The 17,570-nt window shown below is 41.4% G+C and overlaps 1 protein-coding gene across 1 annotated transcript; it reads left to right on the plus strand.

Annotated features, from left to right (window-relative positions):
• The first annotated feature begins 32 nt into the window (after nucleotides 1-32).
• On the plus strand, nucleotides 33-17,407 carry LOC110988578 (metal-response element-binding transcription factor 2-like). Its single transcript, XM_087143406.1, has 16 exons — nucleotides 33-125; nucleotides 1,350-1,787; nucleotides 2,239-2,320; nucleotides 3,017-3,112; nucleotides 3,679-3,782; nucleotides 4,320-4,350; nucleotides 4,650-4,690; nucleotides 5,142-5,218; nucleotides 5,647-5,699; nucleotides 5,973-6,015; nucleotides 6,622-6,690; nucleotides 7,348-7,471; nucleotides 7,971-8,038; nucleotides 8,917-9,090; nucleotides 9,455-9,575; nucleotides 9,842-17,407. The coding sequence occupies exons 2-16, from the start codon at nucleotides 1,398-1,400 to the stop codon at nucleotides 10,499-10,501; spliced, it is 2,133 nt and encodes a 710-aa protein (XP_086999532.1). The 5' UTR covers nucleotides 33-125; nucleotides 1,350-1,397; the 3' UTR covers nucleotides 10,502-17,407.
• Nucleotides 17,408-17,570: the final 163 nt, after the last annotated feature.

Below are 17,570 nucleotides of genomic sequence, written 5' to 3' on the forward strand. Positions count from 1 at the left end.
GTTGAGCGCCCTCTTTCGACGCGTCAGTTCTGGGCGATGAACTCGACCAACCTGTCGTGGTTTTGGATTTTCGCGGGAAACAAGCGGAAAAGGGGATAGCATCGCTGGAATTTCACCTAAATTTGGTGGGTTTTCGATAGAAGCACACTTTGGGAGTCATGTGTCTGTTAACCCAGATTCCCTACATCATTCTGAGTTAATTATAGGGGCATTAGACTGCAGCCAAGGACCGGTTTCGAACCATTTAGTTCCTCTGCGAGAACGAGTGACCGTTGGTCGGGTCAAGTTATCAATATCATGATTGTGTACAGTGTTCTGCACCATGTGGTCTGTTTTCGTTGGGCGCGTGCACAGTGGTCTGGATTGGCACGACTGGTATTACGTAACAGAGCTGCGATTGTGCCAGATTGTATTTCATGTTAATGCAGGATTGGCCTAGGCAGAAAAAATCCAGAACCAGAGTAATTGTTTCACCCCTGACCTCACAACCCCCCCCCAATTATTTAGGCCAAAGTTGGTAGTTTAGTTTGGGTCAACTGTCAGTATGTTATGACTGTGCAGCCCAGTCGCCAGCTCCAAGTTCAGGCATAATAATAGGGGCCTCGGAAGTACAAAATAGCCTAGGCCTAGCCGATATATTTTTGCTGATGCTTTTTACCAATGGGGGGGCAGTGTTCTGCTAGAGGGGCTCGGGGCCCGGCCCCATCACGCCCCTCCCCCTTGGCGATGCACCCAGTAAAATGAGGAAAAGCAGGGTTTGTTTTTGTGTTGATATGCCTCCTACTGCACTGGCACTGTTGCTGTCCACTTCTGTCTGGTGTCATGACATGTCATGAAGTTGCAAATTTTGGCGTAAATAGTGTTGCACATGTTTGCTTACAAGTACAGTGGGCATTGAACCAACACCTCATAAAAACTAAATCCATCTCTCATAACCATGGACATGAGAAGCATGTACTTCTCATGGGGTTTGTGCACAGGATGTCTGTGTAGAACTCTTTCCCATGGTCGGTTTTGAGGTTTTCCCCAAACCCAATGTCACAAAGTCATCCCTCTAATTTCTGTTGTTCAAATTAAAATTTAAAAAAAGAATTGAAATTTGGTCGCATTGTTGAGATTTGGACTATGCATGTAGGCACAGCACAGGATCATGATTATGACTACTGGAGGCTGACTCACCATGCTGCTCTGAAATTTCTTCATCCTAACGCATTTTGAGGAATTATGTGTGGTTTAAATGAACAAAGAAGGCACCTGACAAACCTGTGGATTAAAGTAATGATGTAAGACAGCCTAAATAGAAGCAATATCTTCTTTCATTCTTACGCAGAGTTTGTTGTGTCCTCCAGGCCTCCTCAGCCACCCACCCAAACTGTACCTCTAGACCAACTGTCAACATGGAGAAATCCTCACCCCGCAAAGCCCAACCGAGACCAGAAGCCGCGCCCGACCCAAGCCTGCCCGGGACAGCCACTATCATCCAGACAGACTGCAAGCCCATCTTTGACAACAACAACACTGTGCTGGAGACCGAAATAGGAAGCACAGCGTCCAGCATCGCTAGCGACAAAAAGATGCTCCCTCCAAATCCGGTAAACTTCACTTTGCTTGGCGAGGAGGTGGGGCCTGCGGAGGATGCCGTCAAACAGTCAGACAGTGAAGCAGAAGGCGCAGGGTGCTCATCGGGGAAAAAAGACAGTTTGAAGAAAGACTGTGAGTTTGTGGTTGGATTGGACGTGCTTGCTCGCTGGAATGACGGTCTGTTATACCTGGGGATAGTGTCAAAGGTCAGTCATGGTCACATGAGATAACAAGAATGACAACCTTAAAAACTATCATTATTCATTTTATAACTTCCAGCAATATTCCAACTCAATATTGAAGTGTTTTTCTGGACTACCAAAAAAAAAGGAAAATTAGTTGTGACAAGGATGTCTTTTACTCTGCATTTTAAAAGAGAACCAATCATATTTTAATGGCAATTTTTACCATTCATTGCCATTTCAATTTTTTTTTGTGAAGCGAGCTTGCCTCCTAATACTGAACCACAGAGTTGTAAGGAATAGATTGGAGGTGTAATTTGATAAAAACAAAAGAAATTTAGTCCATCTAATTTATCTGGTTGTCTAACCACCCTCAGTTAAAAAAAATTCCATTCACTGAAAATGTCGCTTAGATGGTTAAAAAAAGCTCTGAATCTTTCAAGGAGTCTGAATTTTTCTCCTCTCTTCTGTCTAGGTGATTCCACACCAGAAGAAGTGCCTTGTGATCTTTGAAGACAAATCGGAGCACTGGGTGCTCTTCAAACACCTCCAGAAAGGTTAGGGCTGGTTCATACTCGCTGCATTTGCATTTGACGTTCACACTTTCATCTTTTCTCAAGTCTCGGCTGCATGTACGTATCCGAAAAAAGTTTTAAAATTTCAATTTTCCGAATACGCATACATTTGGTGCCTATGCACTATCCATTATTTTCACAAACTGGGTGCAAAGGTACACATATTTGTTATGCACTGCGCTTTCATTCACGCACTGCAGACACCTAAAAATAGACCTTCGTGCTGTGTACACAGTGAATACACAGTGAGTATGAACCGGCCTTAAGTCAGCTCCTGCATCAGGTGGCTTCTGGCTTAGAGTCATCAAATTCTAACTTTTTATCCATTCAGTTCTGGAAATTCCGTGTTTGAATTTACCACAAACTCAATAGATGTGAGCGAAAACGGGACATAAAATTATCCAAAACTGAAACATAGTTTTTGTGAGGACAAATGTGAACAAATTAATCTGCAATGGCCCAGTAATTAAGTAACACAAGATGTCAATGGTCATTTTAGTGCTTGTAGAATTTTAGAGAATTCTTGAGAATTTAGGAGAAAGACTGTCAAAGGAATTAGCAGAATTCAATTCAAACGTGAAATGTCGTCATATCAAATTGAAGAAAATGAAGAATATGGTTTGTTTTTTGGAAGGGGAGCATTTTTGTATGAGCTGTTTTCTCTTTTTCTCATTCTAGGTCGAACTCCTAATAGTGAGATAACCTGCTGTGTTTGTGAGGGCGACCAGTCAGAGCCGCCCAATGAGATAGTCATCTGTGATCGCTGTGGTTTAGGTGCGACACACTTCTCGCTACATGTTTCATCTCAACTTTAACGAACAATGTTGACAATGCCGTTACCCTGGTATTTCCATTCCATTTGAATTTGCCCCCCCCAAAACAAATTGAGAAGAAAAACGATGCCAAAGGAAAAGATATATTCTGCAGGCGCTATTTAGGATTTTCAAAGCTGAAAAAGTTGCACTCTGAAATGTCTTGTCCTCCCCGTTTTTAAACCTTGGTTTGATCGTTTAAAGTGCTTTAGCGTACAGTTCAAGATGAGGCACATTTCACTACATTGGTGTACATTCAGCCCCCCAAAATTGGACATTTATGTACACTTAAATCATTTGCATGTGTGGCACACATGAACATCTTGCATCCAATATGTTCCTTGCAAGGAGGTTACACCCATTACATTTTCTGAAAGAAAAGTCTCAGGTGTACTTACAAAAGCAAGTATTGTTCCAAGACCGGAACAGTGTTTCTGAAATGGTGCTGCTCTTGCAGTCTGCCATTCCACATTGCCTCAGTGTTAGAATGCCGTCATTTTTGACATTTTCTGATGTTCTCTTGGACAGGTTACCATCAATTGTGTCATCAGCCAGCCATCGACAGTCACAAACTCCTCTGCCCAGACGAGTCCTGGCATTGCAGGCAATGTGTGTTTGTCAACTCAGCCAAGGTCCGTCAAATCTCCAGCAATTCCACCGATCCAGAGAAAACCTTTGGAAAATGCGGAGAAGAAAATCATTGATAATGGGCTGTAGGGCACAATTTACAATTTCAACATCCTTGATTCAGTGGCGTAGCCACAGGGGGGCCTGGGGACACTGCTCCCCTCCCCACTGAAAAAAAAAAGAAACGGATGAATGGATATTGAACAAGGCTAACAAAAACTTGGACCCAAAAACCACACTACTGAAAGCTGATGCCCCCCATAAAATGCTGGTGCCCCCTTTGTGCCCCCCCCCTAGCAAAATCCTAGCTATGCCACTGCCTTGCTTTCCACTTCTGCTGGGGGAATCTTCTTCAGGAAGAAATTGTTTTGTTGCTGGCTGCTTTGAGTTCAACTTTCTTTCACCTGTGCTTAACTTTCTGAAAAGCGGCATCCACATTTAAGTGAAATAAAAGCCTCCTTTTTATGAGCTTAATCTTTTGAAGTATTTTATAGGGTTTAAGAATTTTGTGAATGGTACTGTTTTGTAATTTTTTTCATTAGGTTGGGGGCGCTTTGAAGAAAGGTCCAGGAGGTGAGAAACCTTTGTATTGATGCTGGAAATTTAATGAAAGACAGTTGCCGCTGTGTTTGTTATCCCACCCCACCCCCAGCACCTTATCCAGTTCATTAAATGTTTGCATTAGCTCAAAAACTTGCGTTGTCCCTCCGAGGACAAATTCTCACACCTGTTTAATTTCAGTGCCGAAATTTATATCACTTTGTGTTTACCAAGGCCAGATAGGTATTTAACAATTTTTGTTTGTGGCGAAAAGATTTTAAGTCACTTCGTTTTCCACCACCTCTTGTGTGTTTATTATTCCTTTTCCACAGCCAAGGTGTTTCAAGAAATGAAGCAGTCTCTACCCTACAAGGTAGGTGAACATCGGCATCCCTCCTGAAGAAAAATGTGTCTGCTTTGTCTCTTTCCCCAGTTTTCCCAGGTCCTTCAAAATCCACCAGGAGGTTTGCCCAGAATGCTGCAGGATTGAGTAAGGTGGAATCCAGCCTCTATAAATTTAGGCTGGGGCTTGATGTTTCTTGAAAGTTAAAACTGGAGCATATTGGAGGATTCAGGAATGCTAAGGAAGTTTAATAGGATTCAACAGCTGGAATGTTTCTTCATCAGGATTCAGTCTAAACACCCGACCTGCCTGTTGGTTGATGAACTCAGTACTTTACAATCCCAATGCTGTAATTTTTTGAAGTTTATAGAGCAGACGGTTGTTCTTACTGCATTGTTTTCGATTTTGATGGTCGAGTGAGCTTTCCTCTACTCAACAGAAGATGTTTGGTTCACAAATGAATGTTTTGTTTTCATTTCAGCTGGACAGCCTCCATTGGGACTCGGCTCACAAGACCAACACTGAACAATGTTATTGTTACTGTGGTGGGCCGGGGGAGTAAGTATTGATGTGATTGGAAATTGTATTCTTGTAAATCAGCGTCTAACACGTAAAAGCTGGAATTCCATTCTCTTAATCTTCCACCTCACTGTGGAGGAAAGAATTGAAATGTTTGAATTCTGAGCTAGGAGTCTCATTAAAAAAAACACCTTTCTAATGATATAGCCCCCTACTGATGTCGGTTATGACTGTAAGCATTTTAATTTGTTGAGAAATCTTATAATTTTGGTGTTTGGACTAAGAACATATTGAAGGCTTTATGGGCAAATGCTGTATTTAGGCTTGTGACAAATATTGTTAGATTACAACATGGCACTGTTTAATTCCTTCTACCTGCTTCATTTTGTTTGCTTGAATATGATATATCTGCTTGAGCACCATAATGGTAATCGTGCATTTAACGATACATGTAATTTTTGCTGCAGGTGGTATCTAAAAATGCTCCGGTGTTGCAGGTGCATGCAGTGGTTTCATGAAGGCAAGTTGGCCCCGTCTTTGATATCCTTCCGATGTTGTTTTTTTTCAGCGAAATTTAGGGTTGATTGATATGTACTTGGGCACCAGCAAACAGAATTGATAGAATTCCCCTTTTGAAAGTGAATTTTTTTCTCTTGAACAAAACGTAGTGTGTACCAGAGTGATCTTAACTAGCGGCACGAGTATATGAAAACTTCCTCTGTTTTTGACAAAAACTTATGAAACTTATTTCAGGTTTAGTAAATGTGTGTTTTGTTTGTTTTTTCTGTCTCAGCGTGTGTACAGTGCCTCGAGATGCCTATGTTGTATGGAGATGGGTAAGCCGGTAGTTTGTGGCATTAGTTTGCATTGTTGGGGGTCATTATCAAAAGGGAGCTTTTAGCGTCTGCATGGGAAACACTAATGAACTCTACAAAGTGCTGTCAACCTTGTTCAATTTCCATCTTGGCTTATTTTATTTGGACCTGTATCTTGTAGCCAGACAGATACCAACTGATAACCACTCGGGCATTAGACTTTTCTTGTTTTGCTTTGTAAGGTGTACATAGACAGCAAATTTCTCCGCCTTGCCATTTGACACCGTCTGTGTTGAGTGATTGCCACAGGCTTTCTCAAGAGGTCACTCTGTAGAGTTTGTCTCCCACAAGGGACTCTGGCATTTCTGTCATAGTCCTCTGTCGAACCATTCGTAGCCTCTCCGAAGGACCAGAGATTGATGGGGTTTTCTGAAGCAGAAGCTCTGTCACATTGCAAGGGCACACCGCACAGCTGAATGTTAGCGAAACTTCGTGGTTCCTCTGAACAGACCTGGTCAATGTGTCATTGCTCGTATTTCACAAATGTAAAATATCCAAAATTTAAAAAAGCCACAGGACATGTTCATGTTCAGAAAGCATCAACTGTTTCTTTTATCGTTTGCCCAGGTTCTACATCTTTGTGTGTTCTGTGTGCAATGCCGGGCCAGAATACTTGAAGAGACTGCCTTTGAAGTGGTAGGTCACGTACCTTGTCAAAATCTTCATTGCATTCTCCAAAATTCAGCAAATATAAAGTTGCCAGGTTTAGAAAGCATTAAGTGTTGCTTTTTTTTTTCATTACTGAAATTGTGAAAGCAGTGGCTTTTTCTGATCTGAGGCAGTGCTTCCTTTTCTAAGCACCACTTAGAATCAATCAATCAATCGTAAATGAGCCCAAGTTGGTGTAGTCTGAATAAGTACACCCATACACTTGAAGGTCACATTGCATGAAAAATTCAGCCCAAAGTACAGTTAACCAATTTGATTTTTAGGAGCTATTAAGATTAAAATGGGAACTAAAAACAAGACACTAAGATTATGTTTGATTCATAATCCATTTCTGTTTTCAAACTAAATATTTCTGTATCAATGAAATTTATGCATGCAGTTTGGTAAGTGGGGCTCAGGGTTCGTTCAAAGAACTTCACCAGTCTGAACCTTGTTCCTTTAGTGTAGAGGTTTGCTGCAGGATGTCTTTTTTATGAAAAAAAAACGGGTCCTTTTCAGAACCGCACACTCATAAACGACATACCCTGCGTGGTGCTCCCGCAAACCTCTACACATACTTGCTACATTCACCATGAAAAGCTTCAAAGCTCTTCTTGCTTTATTGTCCGACGTTTTTCCCTACAGGCAAGATCTGGCCCAGCTAGTTCTCTACAACTTGACATTAATGCATCGGAAGAAGTACTACGACTTTGAGGAAGAGATCATCCCCTACCTGACAGAGCAGTGGTATAACCTCCAAGTGTCACATGTGAGTAGGAGAGCACCGCAGCATATACCTCACAACAAACCATCTCTTCACTTACCTCATCTTTACATACATTCTCACCCCTTTGACTGACTGGTACAAAGAAAGTCAATCATTTATTCATATTTACATGTAGTTATAACTGTTCATCCAACAGTACATATAGCGCCAATTACAGGATGATAATGAATGAAGAAGACATGAAGAAATGTTCAGTTTTAGAGGTGGGAAGAAAATCCTGGATACTTGTTAAAACCCACGGACTCAGGGACTGAAACCCAATCCGCATGTGGACCGAGCCGGATTTGAACCCCGGCCCCCAAAAGTTGAAGGCGAGGAAAGAAACACTACGCCAACCTGACTTTTTTTTATAATTTGCGTCTCTGGTTCTGCTATTTACACATTACACGTATTTTTAATGCTTGAGAAACTGGTTGAGATATGAAACTCAGTTTTTCATCCATATTTTACAAATGAAAGATTGTTGTGTTTCTTTTCCCAGCTTGGTGCTACAACGAGATCAGAGAAACAGGAGCGGTTTCTAGATGCATTACACAGCTCAAAAGCAAGGTGAGCAGCCCATTGTATTTTTCTTGGTACATGACCCGACTGAAGCCAAAGTACTTGCTACAGCACTTATGAAAGTCATGACTGGTGGTTGGAGTCACCTTCCACAGACATTGTAGACATGCCCATTTATGCTGAACTCAGGCACAAGTTCTGGACCACAGCCCAAAACAAGTCTGCACCTGCTGAGTCCCATCATGTCACTTTGAAAAGTTTTTTCTTACAATTCCTATAGGGAACTGTTGTCCAGAGACAGTAATCCTCCTGTAATATGATTTTTTGCAAAAAAATCCATTCACAAGAAGGCTTGAGAGAATTTTTGAAAGAGCGGTGCATTGGTTTCCTGACCTGATGCATCATGAAAGACACATAGACATGATCAGCTCAGGGAACCAGACTAGCAAAACAGTACCAGAACTGTCTGTGTTAAAGAGAGTTACCTCTCAAAATTGTGTCCCACAGAGCATCAGGGGTTGGAGTCTAGGTTAAGTCAAGTCTGGCTTTGGAAAATACCAGAGAGAATACTTTTACTGAGCAATTTGCACCAGTAAAAGTAAATACTGGACAGTCTATTGTCAATGGCAAGTCACCCTGTGGGATGTTGGGTCATGGTCCAAATCTTGTACCTAGTTGATTCCCTGCTTGCTTGTTTGTCTCTGTCCAGTTGTCACTCTGCCTCTGAGAAAGATTCTGCTAGTGTCGAAACTTCAGGCCCTCCTTCTGTTTGGATTTGTCTTGTACCCAGTGTTACATCAGGGTCTTTGCTAGTTGCAAATGTGTGTGTACATGCTAACAGACATGGCAGTAGCTCTGGAAGCCTGGAGTTGGCTGTAGGTTTCTTACGATGTTCTCTGTATACCTTTCTGCAACACTCTTGAAAGATTTGCTTGTGGCAAGGAGGTGAAGAAGAAACAGAACATCTGGGGACTGAGGATCAGAAAGCCTCCAATCCCGCCCACAATCATTCTACCCGCCATTGGACAGATCACGGATGAGGTCATGAATGACCTCAAGATGACAGGCCGTAAGGTCATGACCTTTATACCAGTAGAAAGGTATGCAGATGAGAAATGAGTTGGCGTTAGGTTCCTTGTATTGTATATAAAGGGACCTAGGTGAAAAATACGTCTTAGTCTTTAGTGCTCTGTCAAGTCCAAAGGACAACGAAATGATCAAAACCTCGAAACGAAAATGATCATAGAAAAAACCAACTTGACAGGATGTGTTGTACAGTGTGTTCCATATTTACCGGTAATTAAGAGCATTGATGTAACGGTAGATTGTGTATCGTGTGTTTGCTGCCAAAATCAAGCTTCTCCAATACAAGAAGGGCAGTGTGAAATGAAAGGAATATTCTGTTTGTGTGACTGTGTAGTGTTTTGCTGATTTAACCCCAGTTATTCAATATTCACCATTTAGCAACTCACCTGTCCCTCTAAAACCTGCAAAAAGGAAACGGAAAAGTGTAGCAGAAACCCCGGAGGAACTGGAGAGGCGGAGCATCAATGCCAGGAAGATGTTTGAGCAAGCAATTAAAGATGTGAGTTAAGAAATTGCTGGTGGCTTTTGATGCAAACAAAGTGGTCCGTTAACCCCTGTTAACCAAATGTCTATTGAAGACCAAACGTGTGCATTTCTCTCTGACACAAGCATCCTGACCATGTAAGGGGAACTAGAAAGGTACACTGATTTGGACTTTGTTGGGTTGTGTTACACTTGTTCTTTTTTCCCTGAGGGGTTTTCTTTGTTTAGTTTTGTCGAGTTATTTTCTGCTTTGTGGATTTTGTTTGTGCATCATTTCCATAGGGAGTACCGAGACCAGCATTCAGTCTCAATCAGTCCTACACAGGTTACTCTGGTGGCGGTATGGCCCTGGCCAACCTGACCCCAGTCTCTGAGGGACAGTCAGTCCTAGACACCATCCGCCCCTTTGAGACTGTTTACTCTGGCAGCACGGGCGTCCCCCTGCCAGTCAGCTTCAGCCAGCATTCCTCTGTAGCGTCCGGGGACACGGGCTCTGACTACTCGGCCACCACCGTGCTGGCCGGCCAGTCCAGTGCGAGCGCTGACGGAGAGAGTGGGGACAGTAACAATAATGATAACAATGAAGAAGGCAGTGGTGTGGACAGCCTGAAGCGACACCGGAAGCACGGCAGCTGGAAGCGCAAACGGAAGCACCTACACCCGTCGACACCCAGTAAGGAAAGGACACCCACCAGCCCCAACCCACAACCTGCTGCCAAGACTATTTCCCACCCACCATCCAGGGGCGAGAGCCCGGAGAAACTGGCCACCACACGCCTGAATGGGGCCGTGACCATGGCAGAACTGAAGAGATCCATGTCGAACCATTACGGGGCCGAGGGGCGGCTGGCTTGTGGGGAGAAACACCAGCTCCTTGGCAGGCGAGTGACGCCAGATGGAAAGATACAGTACCTCATTCAGTGGGAGGGAATTAGTCCCTAACACCCCACAACTCGTGGAGAAGTCCGGATTTTATGCAATGTAATTTCTTTTTACCTTTGTAAACTTCGGTAACTCCTTTTGTACAATTTAAATGTTATCCTGCAAAACATGCGAAGTCAAAATGACTTATCAGTATGTTCGGGAATATAATTTCATTTTAAGTGTTACATGGAAAAAACACGGGCTTTTGTTAATACCTCAACCAAAAGGTAATTCTGTGGTTCCATTCATGTGTGATACAATAATCCATCTGCACCTAGTTGCAAGTGTAGCACTGCCACTATAATCTGACCAGATGCATTTGTAATGGGTTGACTGGCAGTATTTTGTGGGCCTGCTCATGTGGGCTCACTTGGCAACATATGCTAAACCAAAAAAGGTTATGCAGGATTTCAATGGTCCCTAGGGTGTTAGGGTTAAAAAAACGTGCCAGGCACAAATAGCATGTGCAGTCAACTCATTAGAATCAGAACCTGGCCAACAATAGACTCAAAAAGCAAATGTTGAGAGACTTGAGACTTTAGAATTTGCTCTTTATCGCAGTCTTTTCCATCAGGGTGCTCATTATATTGAGAGTCAAACCGTAGTTCATATCACCATTTTCAGCTGAATGTGCACAAACCTGTATTAATACTCAAGACAAATACACCCACTCTTACTTAAGCCACGCTGCTTACCTACTTATGTTGTACCTTTTACTCAAGCCCCTCCCCAAGCCTCCACCCTGCAGTTTGAGAGTTGAGTGACAGTAGCCACCCTGTACTTCCAACAAGTGTCCCCCATCCCCTCCTCCCCTGAGGTGCTAAAGGGTGTGGAAGCTCTGCCCCACCCTACAGTTCAGACTTCCATGTGACAACAGCCATGTATACTCCCGACTCCAGCATCAGAGAATGATATGTAGGGAAGCTGCTAAAATGCTGTGAATTCCTGACATTTATATACTACTGGCACATTCTCTGGCAATGTTGAGACTTCAAGCTTCAAAGTAGAAGTGACAGGGCTCTACAGACCTGAATTTATCAAAAGGCTGCTAAACCAGGCATTTGATTTTCAGGGATCTTTGGTTTTCAAAGCTTTGTGGACTTGACCCGAAACAACAGTGAAACAACGTGGACCAAAACTGCAATGTCTTTACCTGTGGCCCATTTCCCCAGTGTTGAGTACAAGGTCCCTTATAATAAAAGCACCGAGAATGCAACATATATTCCAAATTCTCAGATTTGATGTCACAGTTTCCAGACTCTATTTTTCAGAATATCTTTCAGGGTGTGAGTGAGAGAGTATCGTGTAAAATTATTCTTGCATTACAGATGGAATTTCACTCTGAGCATTGTGTATTAGCAAGAGCTTACAACTGGAATGTGTCCAGTAGTGCAGTATTATGCATATGTATGCAAACCATCATAGGTCTGTTGTATAGGGTACACCAGTACTGACCTACATATTGCTGCACCTTAAAACACAGTGTTATACCTACGCCAGCGGGGATCTCCACCACAGTGTTCTACCGTCGGGCACTAAGCTTGATGAAACAGCCCACCGACCGGCACAAAAATCCTTAAAAATCCCAGAAAAAACATTAGTCACTGTGAAAATTTTATATTTCTACCTGGAAGAATTCTAAAAATTTGAACTCTTTTAAGAAAAACTCAATGAAAAAGCGATCTAGAGTCCCCTTAAGCAGACCCCTGGACCCCCAGCTGTGACTCGCGAAAGTCTGGTCGCTTCAGACCCTCCATTCACCGTTACTGCATTATCCTGCACTAAAACATGGCAGGCTATAACACTGTTTATACATTTGCATGATTTCGAGCCAAATTGTCAGTAGTCCATTCGCTTGCAGCCACTGCTCTTGCTGTTTACCATGTGTGCACGCAAGGATCCATACACAGGTCAGATACCCTCCAACTGTTCCCCAGTTAAGTGAAACTGTTGCCTGGATACAGTACGCACATGCAAACCAGACTACACACGAATGATGTGCATAAATTAAACTGCCCAGGTAATGGCACCTTGCCTTGCTTTCAATATTTTAATGGCAACTGAATACGTATGAGTCATGGTAAAACAAATGTATCATGGTTTATTTCAGGTGAATAATACTAGCTTCCCTAAATATTTGTACTGGAATTTGAAAAACAACTAGTTCCGTCAAGAACTAGTCAAGTTCATGTCAAGTTCTGATACATCGGGCAGCTAAAAATAAAAAAAAATCTACCCTCAAACCATGTTATATGTATATTATAACACACCTCTTGCTGGTTCTTTGTCCTGGTTGGCTGAAATACAGTCGCATGTGGTTCACCAATAGGCTGGAACATGAAATTTACATCACCTGAATTGGACATGTATCGATACATCATGCATGCACAAATTCCAGAAACTAGTGCCTGGTCATGCAGAGACTCAACTTTTACTGGTTACAGTGCCTTCACATGATGAGAACGGTGAAAAGTAACTCAAAAACTCCATCTAAGGAAACTAGATTTTATTTTTAAATGTTTGTTGATTGAACTGCGGTATAAGTTGTATTGTTGAATTAAAACAGTTCTAAAACTCAGATAAGTTTTATTTCTTATGTTGCAAAAAGTAAAAAAAAATTGGATTACTTGTGCATGCCCTTGTCCCCCTCAGGCCTGTTAGTGACCAGAAAAGGGTCCTATTTCCTTTGGCCTCGTGAAATGGAACCCTTTTCTGGTGACCCACAGTCCCTCAGGTTGCATAGAAGTGCACTTGTGACCTCAATGCCAGTCCACATGTGTATTGTATTGAACTTTGACCACGGGAATTTCTTTCCAAAAGCCGACTCCAAGAATTCCAGCCTCAGCTTGGCCATGAAGGCCACCTGCCAAACCGCACATTCTTGGTTTGTTGCCCTTCGTGCTCTGCACACTTTGAATTACACAGTGAAAAGGCTGATTGTTCGGTGGCAGGCTCTACTCACACTTTCACATTCCCGTTGCCTCTTTTCAAAGTGGGGACTAATGTGAAGCTGGTGATTATGGTGCAAATTCGGTCTTTTCATTTCTGGGTTACACACAAAGGCCAATCACCATATATACAAGAGCCAGGGTCTGCCTTCTTTCACCGTGTTCGCTCGAGCGTGGGCCGAGAATAATAGCTGAAAAGCGGGCTGAGGATCTCAATTTTTACGGCAGCTCTAGCCGCATCCCGGCGCGAAGAGGTTAATTCATAGATACCTCAGACAGTTTGCCCCTGTTGATTGGTTTAGAGCCAGTCACATGATGGGTTTTAAAAGGCATTTAAGACTGGTTTTTAAACCGGGCAAGTGCATTAGTCAGACTCAATGATTTTTACCGAGGGGTAACTAATTTTTCCTCTATCCAATAACTAGTTTCAAATTAGGCAAAGATAATCTAAAACGTATTCAATTATTTAGCTAAGGTGAATTTTAAAGTATTTAAAGCAAAAAAACATTAACCCTAACACTCCTCAGTCCTCCAACAGGTGAAGGATTGAGGAGGGTTAGGGTTAATGAATAAAAGTAGTTGTATTGAATGAGGGTTAAAAGCTTAAGCAATCTGCATTGGACAGTGTTGGCTTACATGACAGAATACTTGATATGAATTGATTTTTTGAAACCTTTCAAACATTTTCAGCAAAAGGTATTTACGTCAAAAAACCCACTCCGTCACACTGCTTTTCCTTTCTTAAGGGGCAGTAGCAATCACTGCCTTCCTAATTTGAACTGAAACTGTATGAAAATACACAGTTTTAGGGAAAGCTGTGATGGTTAATAACCTTCATCACATCATGATAAAATTTGGAATAACAGTTATGGTTAATGTTTTTAAAATTTAATCAGTTACCGGATGTGTGTGGGGGGGGGGCTGGGGGCCATCAAACTATCATTCTGAGGTCGGAAATGGACCCAAAAAGTTACGGTACTGTCACAAGCAGTGAAAAATACTATTATTCACATCTGGTATGAAGTATAAATGTCATGCTTGTATTTCAATTTGGAACTCAGATTAACTGCTTACAAGATTCCACATTCCAAGTGTGCTTTGTATGGTTGGACCGGGCTAATCCATTTTTTGTGAACAAATGTTGAAGAGTCAAAAGTCAGAAGTGTCTTGTAAGTTTACCCCTCAAGTGACCTGTCTGTGGTTTCTATGTGCATTCAACCTTAATCCTTTGTACGTGTTGGCATATATAACACATGCTGCAGCAAGGGGAAGTCCTGATGGAGTTATCTTGGCACATGTATAAACCACACAAAAGAAACCGTAAAGGTATCTTACTTGTCAAAATCAGATGTTATTGTTCTGTAGACAATGTGATTAAAGTGTGAGGGCACTTTCAAGTTCCAAAATTCTGGTTTTTCAAATTACTTGTACTTAATGGGATTAATGTTTTTGTACATTGTTCTTTGTCTATGCACTTAATGTTTATTGGTACTTCTCTAGAGATTTTATAGATAGACAAATTCCCTTTGGAAACATTGATACAATTACATTTACGCTGTTTTCTTGGTGATTCTGTGTATTTCTTGATTTAAATTGATATAAATTATGTGGACAAAGATTGATAGTACAGATATTGTTAGTTTCCTTTATTAGTGCAACTTTAACAACATTTGAACATATTCTTTATAGGTATTCCATACATGCAAGAATACATGGAGAGTACATTTTTGGAACTTACATTTGGGTCAGCATTCATATGTCAATCTGTCTTGATTAGCGTGTGCAAAGACTGTTAAACAGTGGGATTTACATGTATGTGATGTTTCTCAAGAATTTGCTGTTGAATTGCCTGTGATTCAACTTGCGTTGCTCAAACTCATTTTGACTTGGTACACTGAAAGGCGGTAGATTCTGCCAGATCTTAAAAAATCTTATTATGTCTGATGGTAAATAGTGTAATGTCAGTGATTGAGAACCTGTCCTCAATGCAAGTTGCTTCATGTAAGTACGGTGTGATGCATGCACCCCACAGCAGACCACCTCATACATGTGGTTTTTGGTTCCAAGATCTTCATTTTTTTTCCTTCCCGTATTCCCTTCCCTGAAAAGTATCATTGTGGTCTCCATTTCTTTGTGAGCATAAGTTTTACTGATTCATTGATACAATTCTGTCGTGTGGGGCTACCAAGTATCATCAGTTCCAATGGTCCAGTTGTCCTTTAAATTATGGACGGAATAGGTGTGAAATTGAAATTGGATATGTACCTGCATGCATAACAAATGTCTGGTAGTAACATTCTTAAACCAAAGGTTAATGTTGTAAGAAAGTTAAACCGGGGTCACACTGCTCTTTGGTAATTATAATCCAGCTTATTCCTTTGCACTGTGTATCAGAACTCACTGCTGTGATGTTTGGGGGAGGGGAAGAGCTGTCCCCCCTGAGGATAAAATGGCACTTTCAGCGTCACTTAAGGTGACATGCGTCCCTTGGTTGTTGAAAAGACATGAAGAACGTCACAGCTGTCCAGTTTCCTGTAGCAAGTATCCACTATATGAGGATCAGAAACCTTCCAGGGAAACACGTACATGGTATTCTCACATGGAGTATTCTGGTGTGTCCATTTGAGAACGCTCTCTCATGCACTGGAAACATGTTCCAAATTGGGCATGCTAAATTAAGGGGATAAAACAACTCTCAGTTTGAATTCGTGTTTTTAATTGGTCTTGTACCCACCTTATCCAAATATGGATCTGCTCCTTGACTCACTGCCAAACTGATGTATGTATCAGCAACTTGAGCAAAAGAATGAGAAATAGAACTGTTTCCTTCAGAGTTCCAGCAAGACATGTTTTACATTCAACCCCTCTCCCCTAACAAAACTTACAGTCTTGGTCAAGCAATGCACAAACGTAAAATGAAGATTTTCTTCCCTGGGGGCAGGTCATTGATTTATAGTTGTGTTCAAAGTTTGTTCATTTTGTTCTTTACAGACTTTGAAAGTCCTTGAGTGTACTGAATATCTCACTCTGGCTATTTTCTGTTGATAACAATGGTACATCATGGTTGCTATTTCTCACTCAAAAGTAAGATTTTAATAGCCTTTCTCATGCCTGATAAACAGGAAATAATGAATGTAACAGTTGGAAAGGACTGTGTGTTCATAACTTCGTAGCTTGGTTGTGAAGACTGTTGTTCTATGCCAAGACAATGTATACAACTCAAAGGAGCCAACAGTACCTCATAATTTGGAAAGAAGCGGAGTTAATTTTTGTTTTTTCATTCTACTTCAGATTTTATGAAAACGCTGTCAGAAGATGAGATGATAAATGATGAACTTCACAAACCTCATACCATTGGCAACCCATACTGCCAGGTACCAGCTCATCATAAATGTGTACCCCTGCACATTTATACCTTTACTGTTAAACGTTAAGTCAACTTGTTACTGTAAATCAGCCTGGTATAGTATTATGTGATGTGAGGTCTTTGTTGATGTAAAAAAAATAGTTATGGGGAGATTGGTGTTCATTCACTTGGTAATTTAACTTGTTCATTTTAACATTTTCAAAGTTTTTCTTGTTCAGTTCTAACCTATTGCACAAATGTTTAAACCTTCAAATTATATGAGCTGTGTACTCCTATATATGGTAATGGTGCAAGATATTCTTTTACATGTAGACAAGTTTTCAAAGTCTCAAAGTGACCCGTTTCAGAGTACAGCATTAAGCCTGCAAATGATGGTGTCAGAGCACTTCAGTTTGATAAATTGACTTTGAGAGATGTATCTATTTGTCAATCAGCCCAGGAAAAGCAAAGTTATACATGTGGAACCTCTTGTTTATTCTCTCCTGTAGTTGACTGATGTGAGAATATTTGGAAAAAAATTTATACTTCACATGTATTCCTAGAGTGAACTGTGCTTGTTTTGTATTTTTCAATTGTGCATTGTTGATACACTATCTGGGAGAAACTTTAGCAGATTGGTTGATATTTGATCGTTACTGTAATGTTTGGATGGTCTTTTTTCGGGGGGGGGGGGGTTAAATTTTGGGGGGGGGGTGAAAATTTCTAGGGGGTCAAACCACTCAGAACTGATAAATACCTATATAACTCAATTCCCAAATTTCTAAAAACTGCA

The sequence above is a fragment of the Acanthaster planci genome, linkage group LG11 (assembly GCF_054643075.1).
Source record: "Acanthaster planci isolate LZ-2023a linkage group LG11, COTS_SCS, whole genome shotgun sequence".
Lineage (NCBI taxonomy): Eukaryota > Metazoa > Echinodermata > Asteroidea > Valvatida > Acanthasteridae > Acanthaster > Acanthaster planci.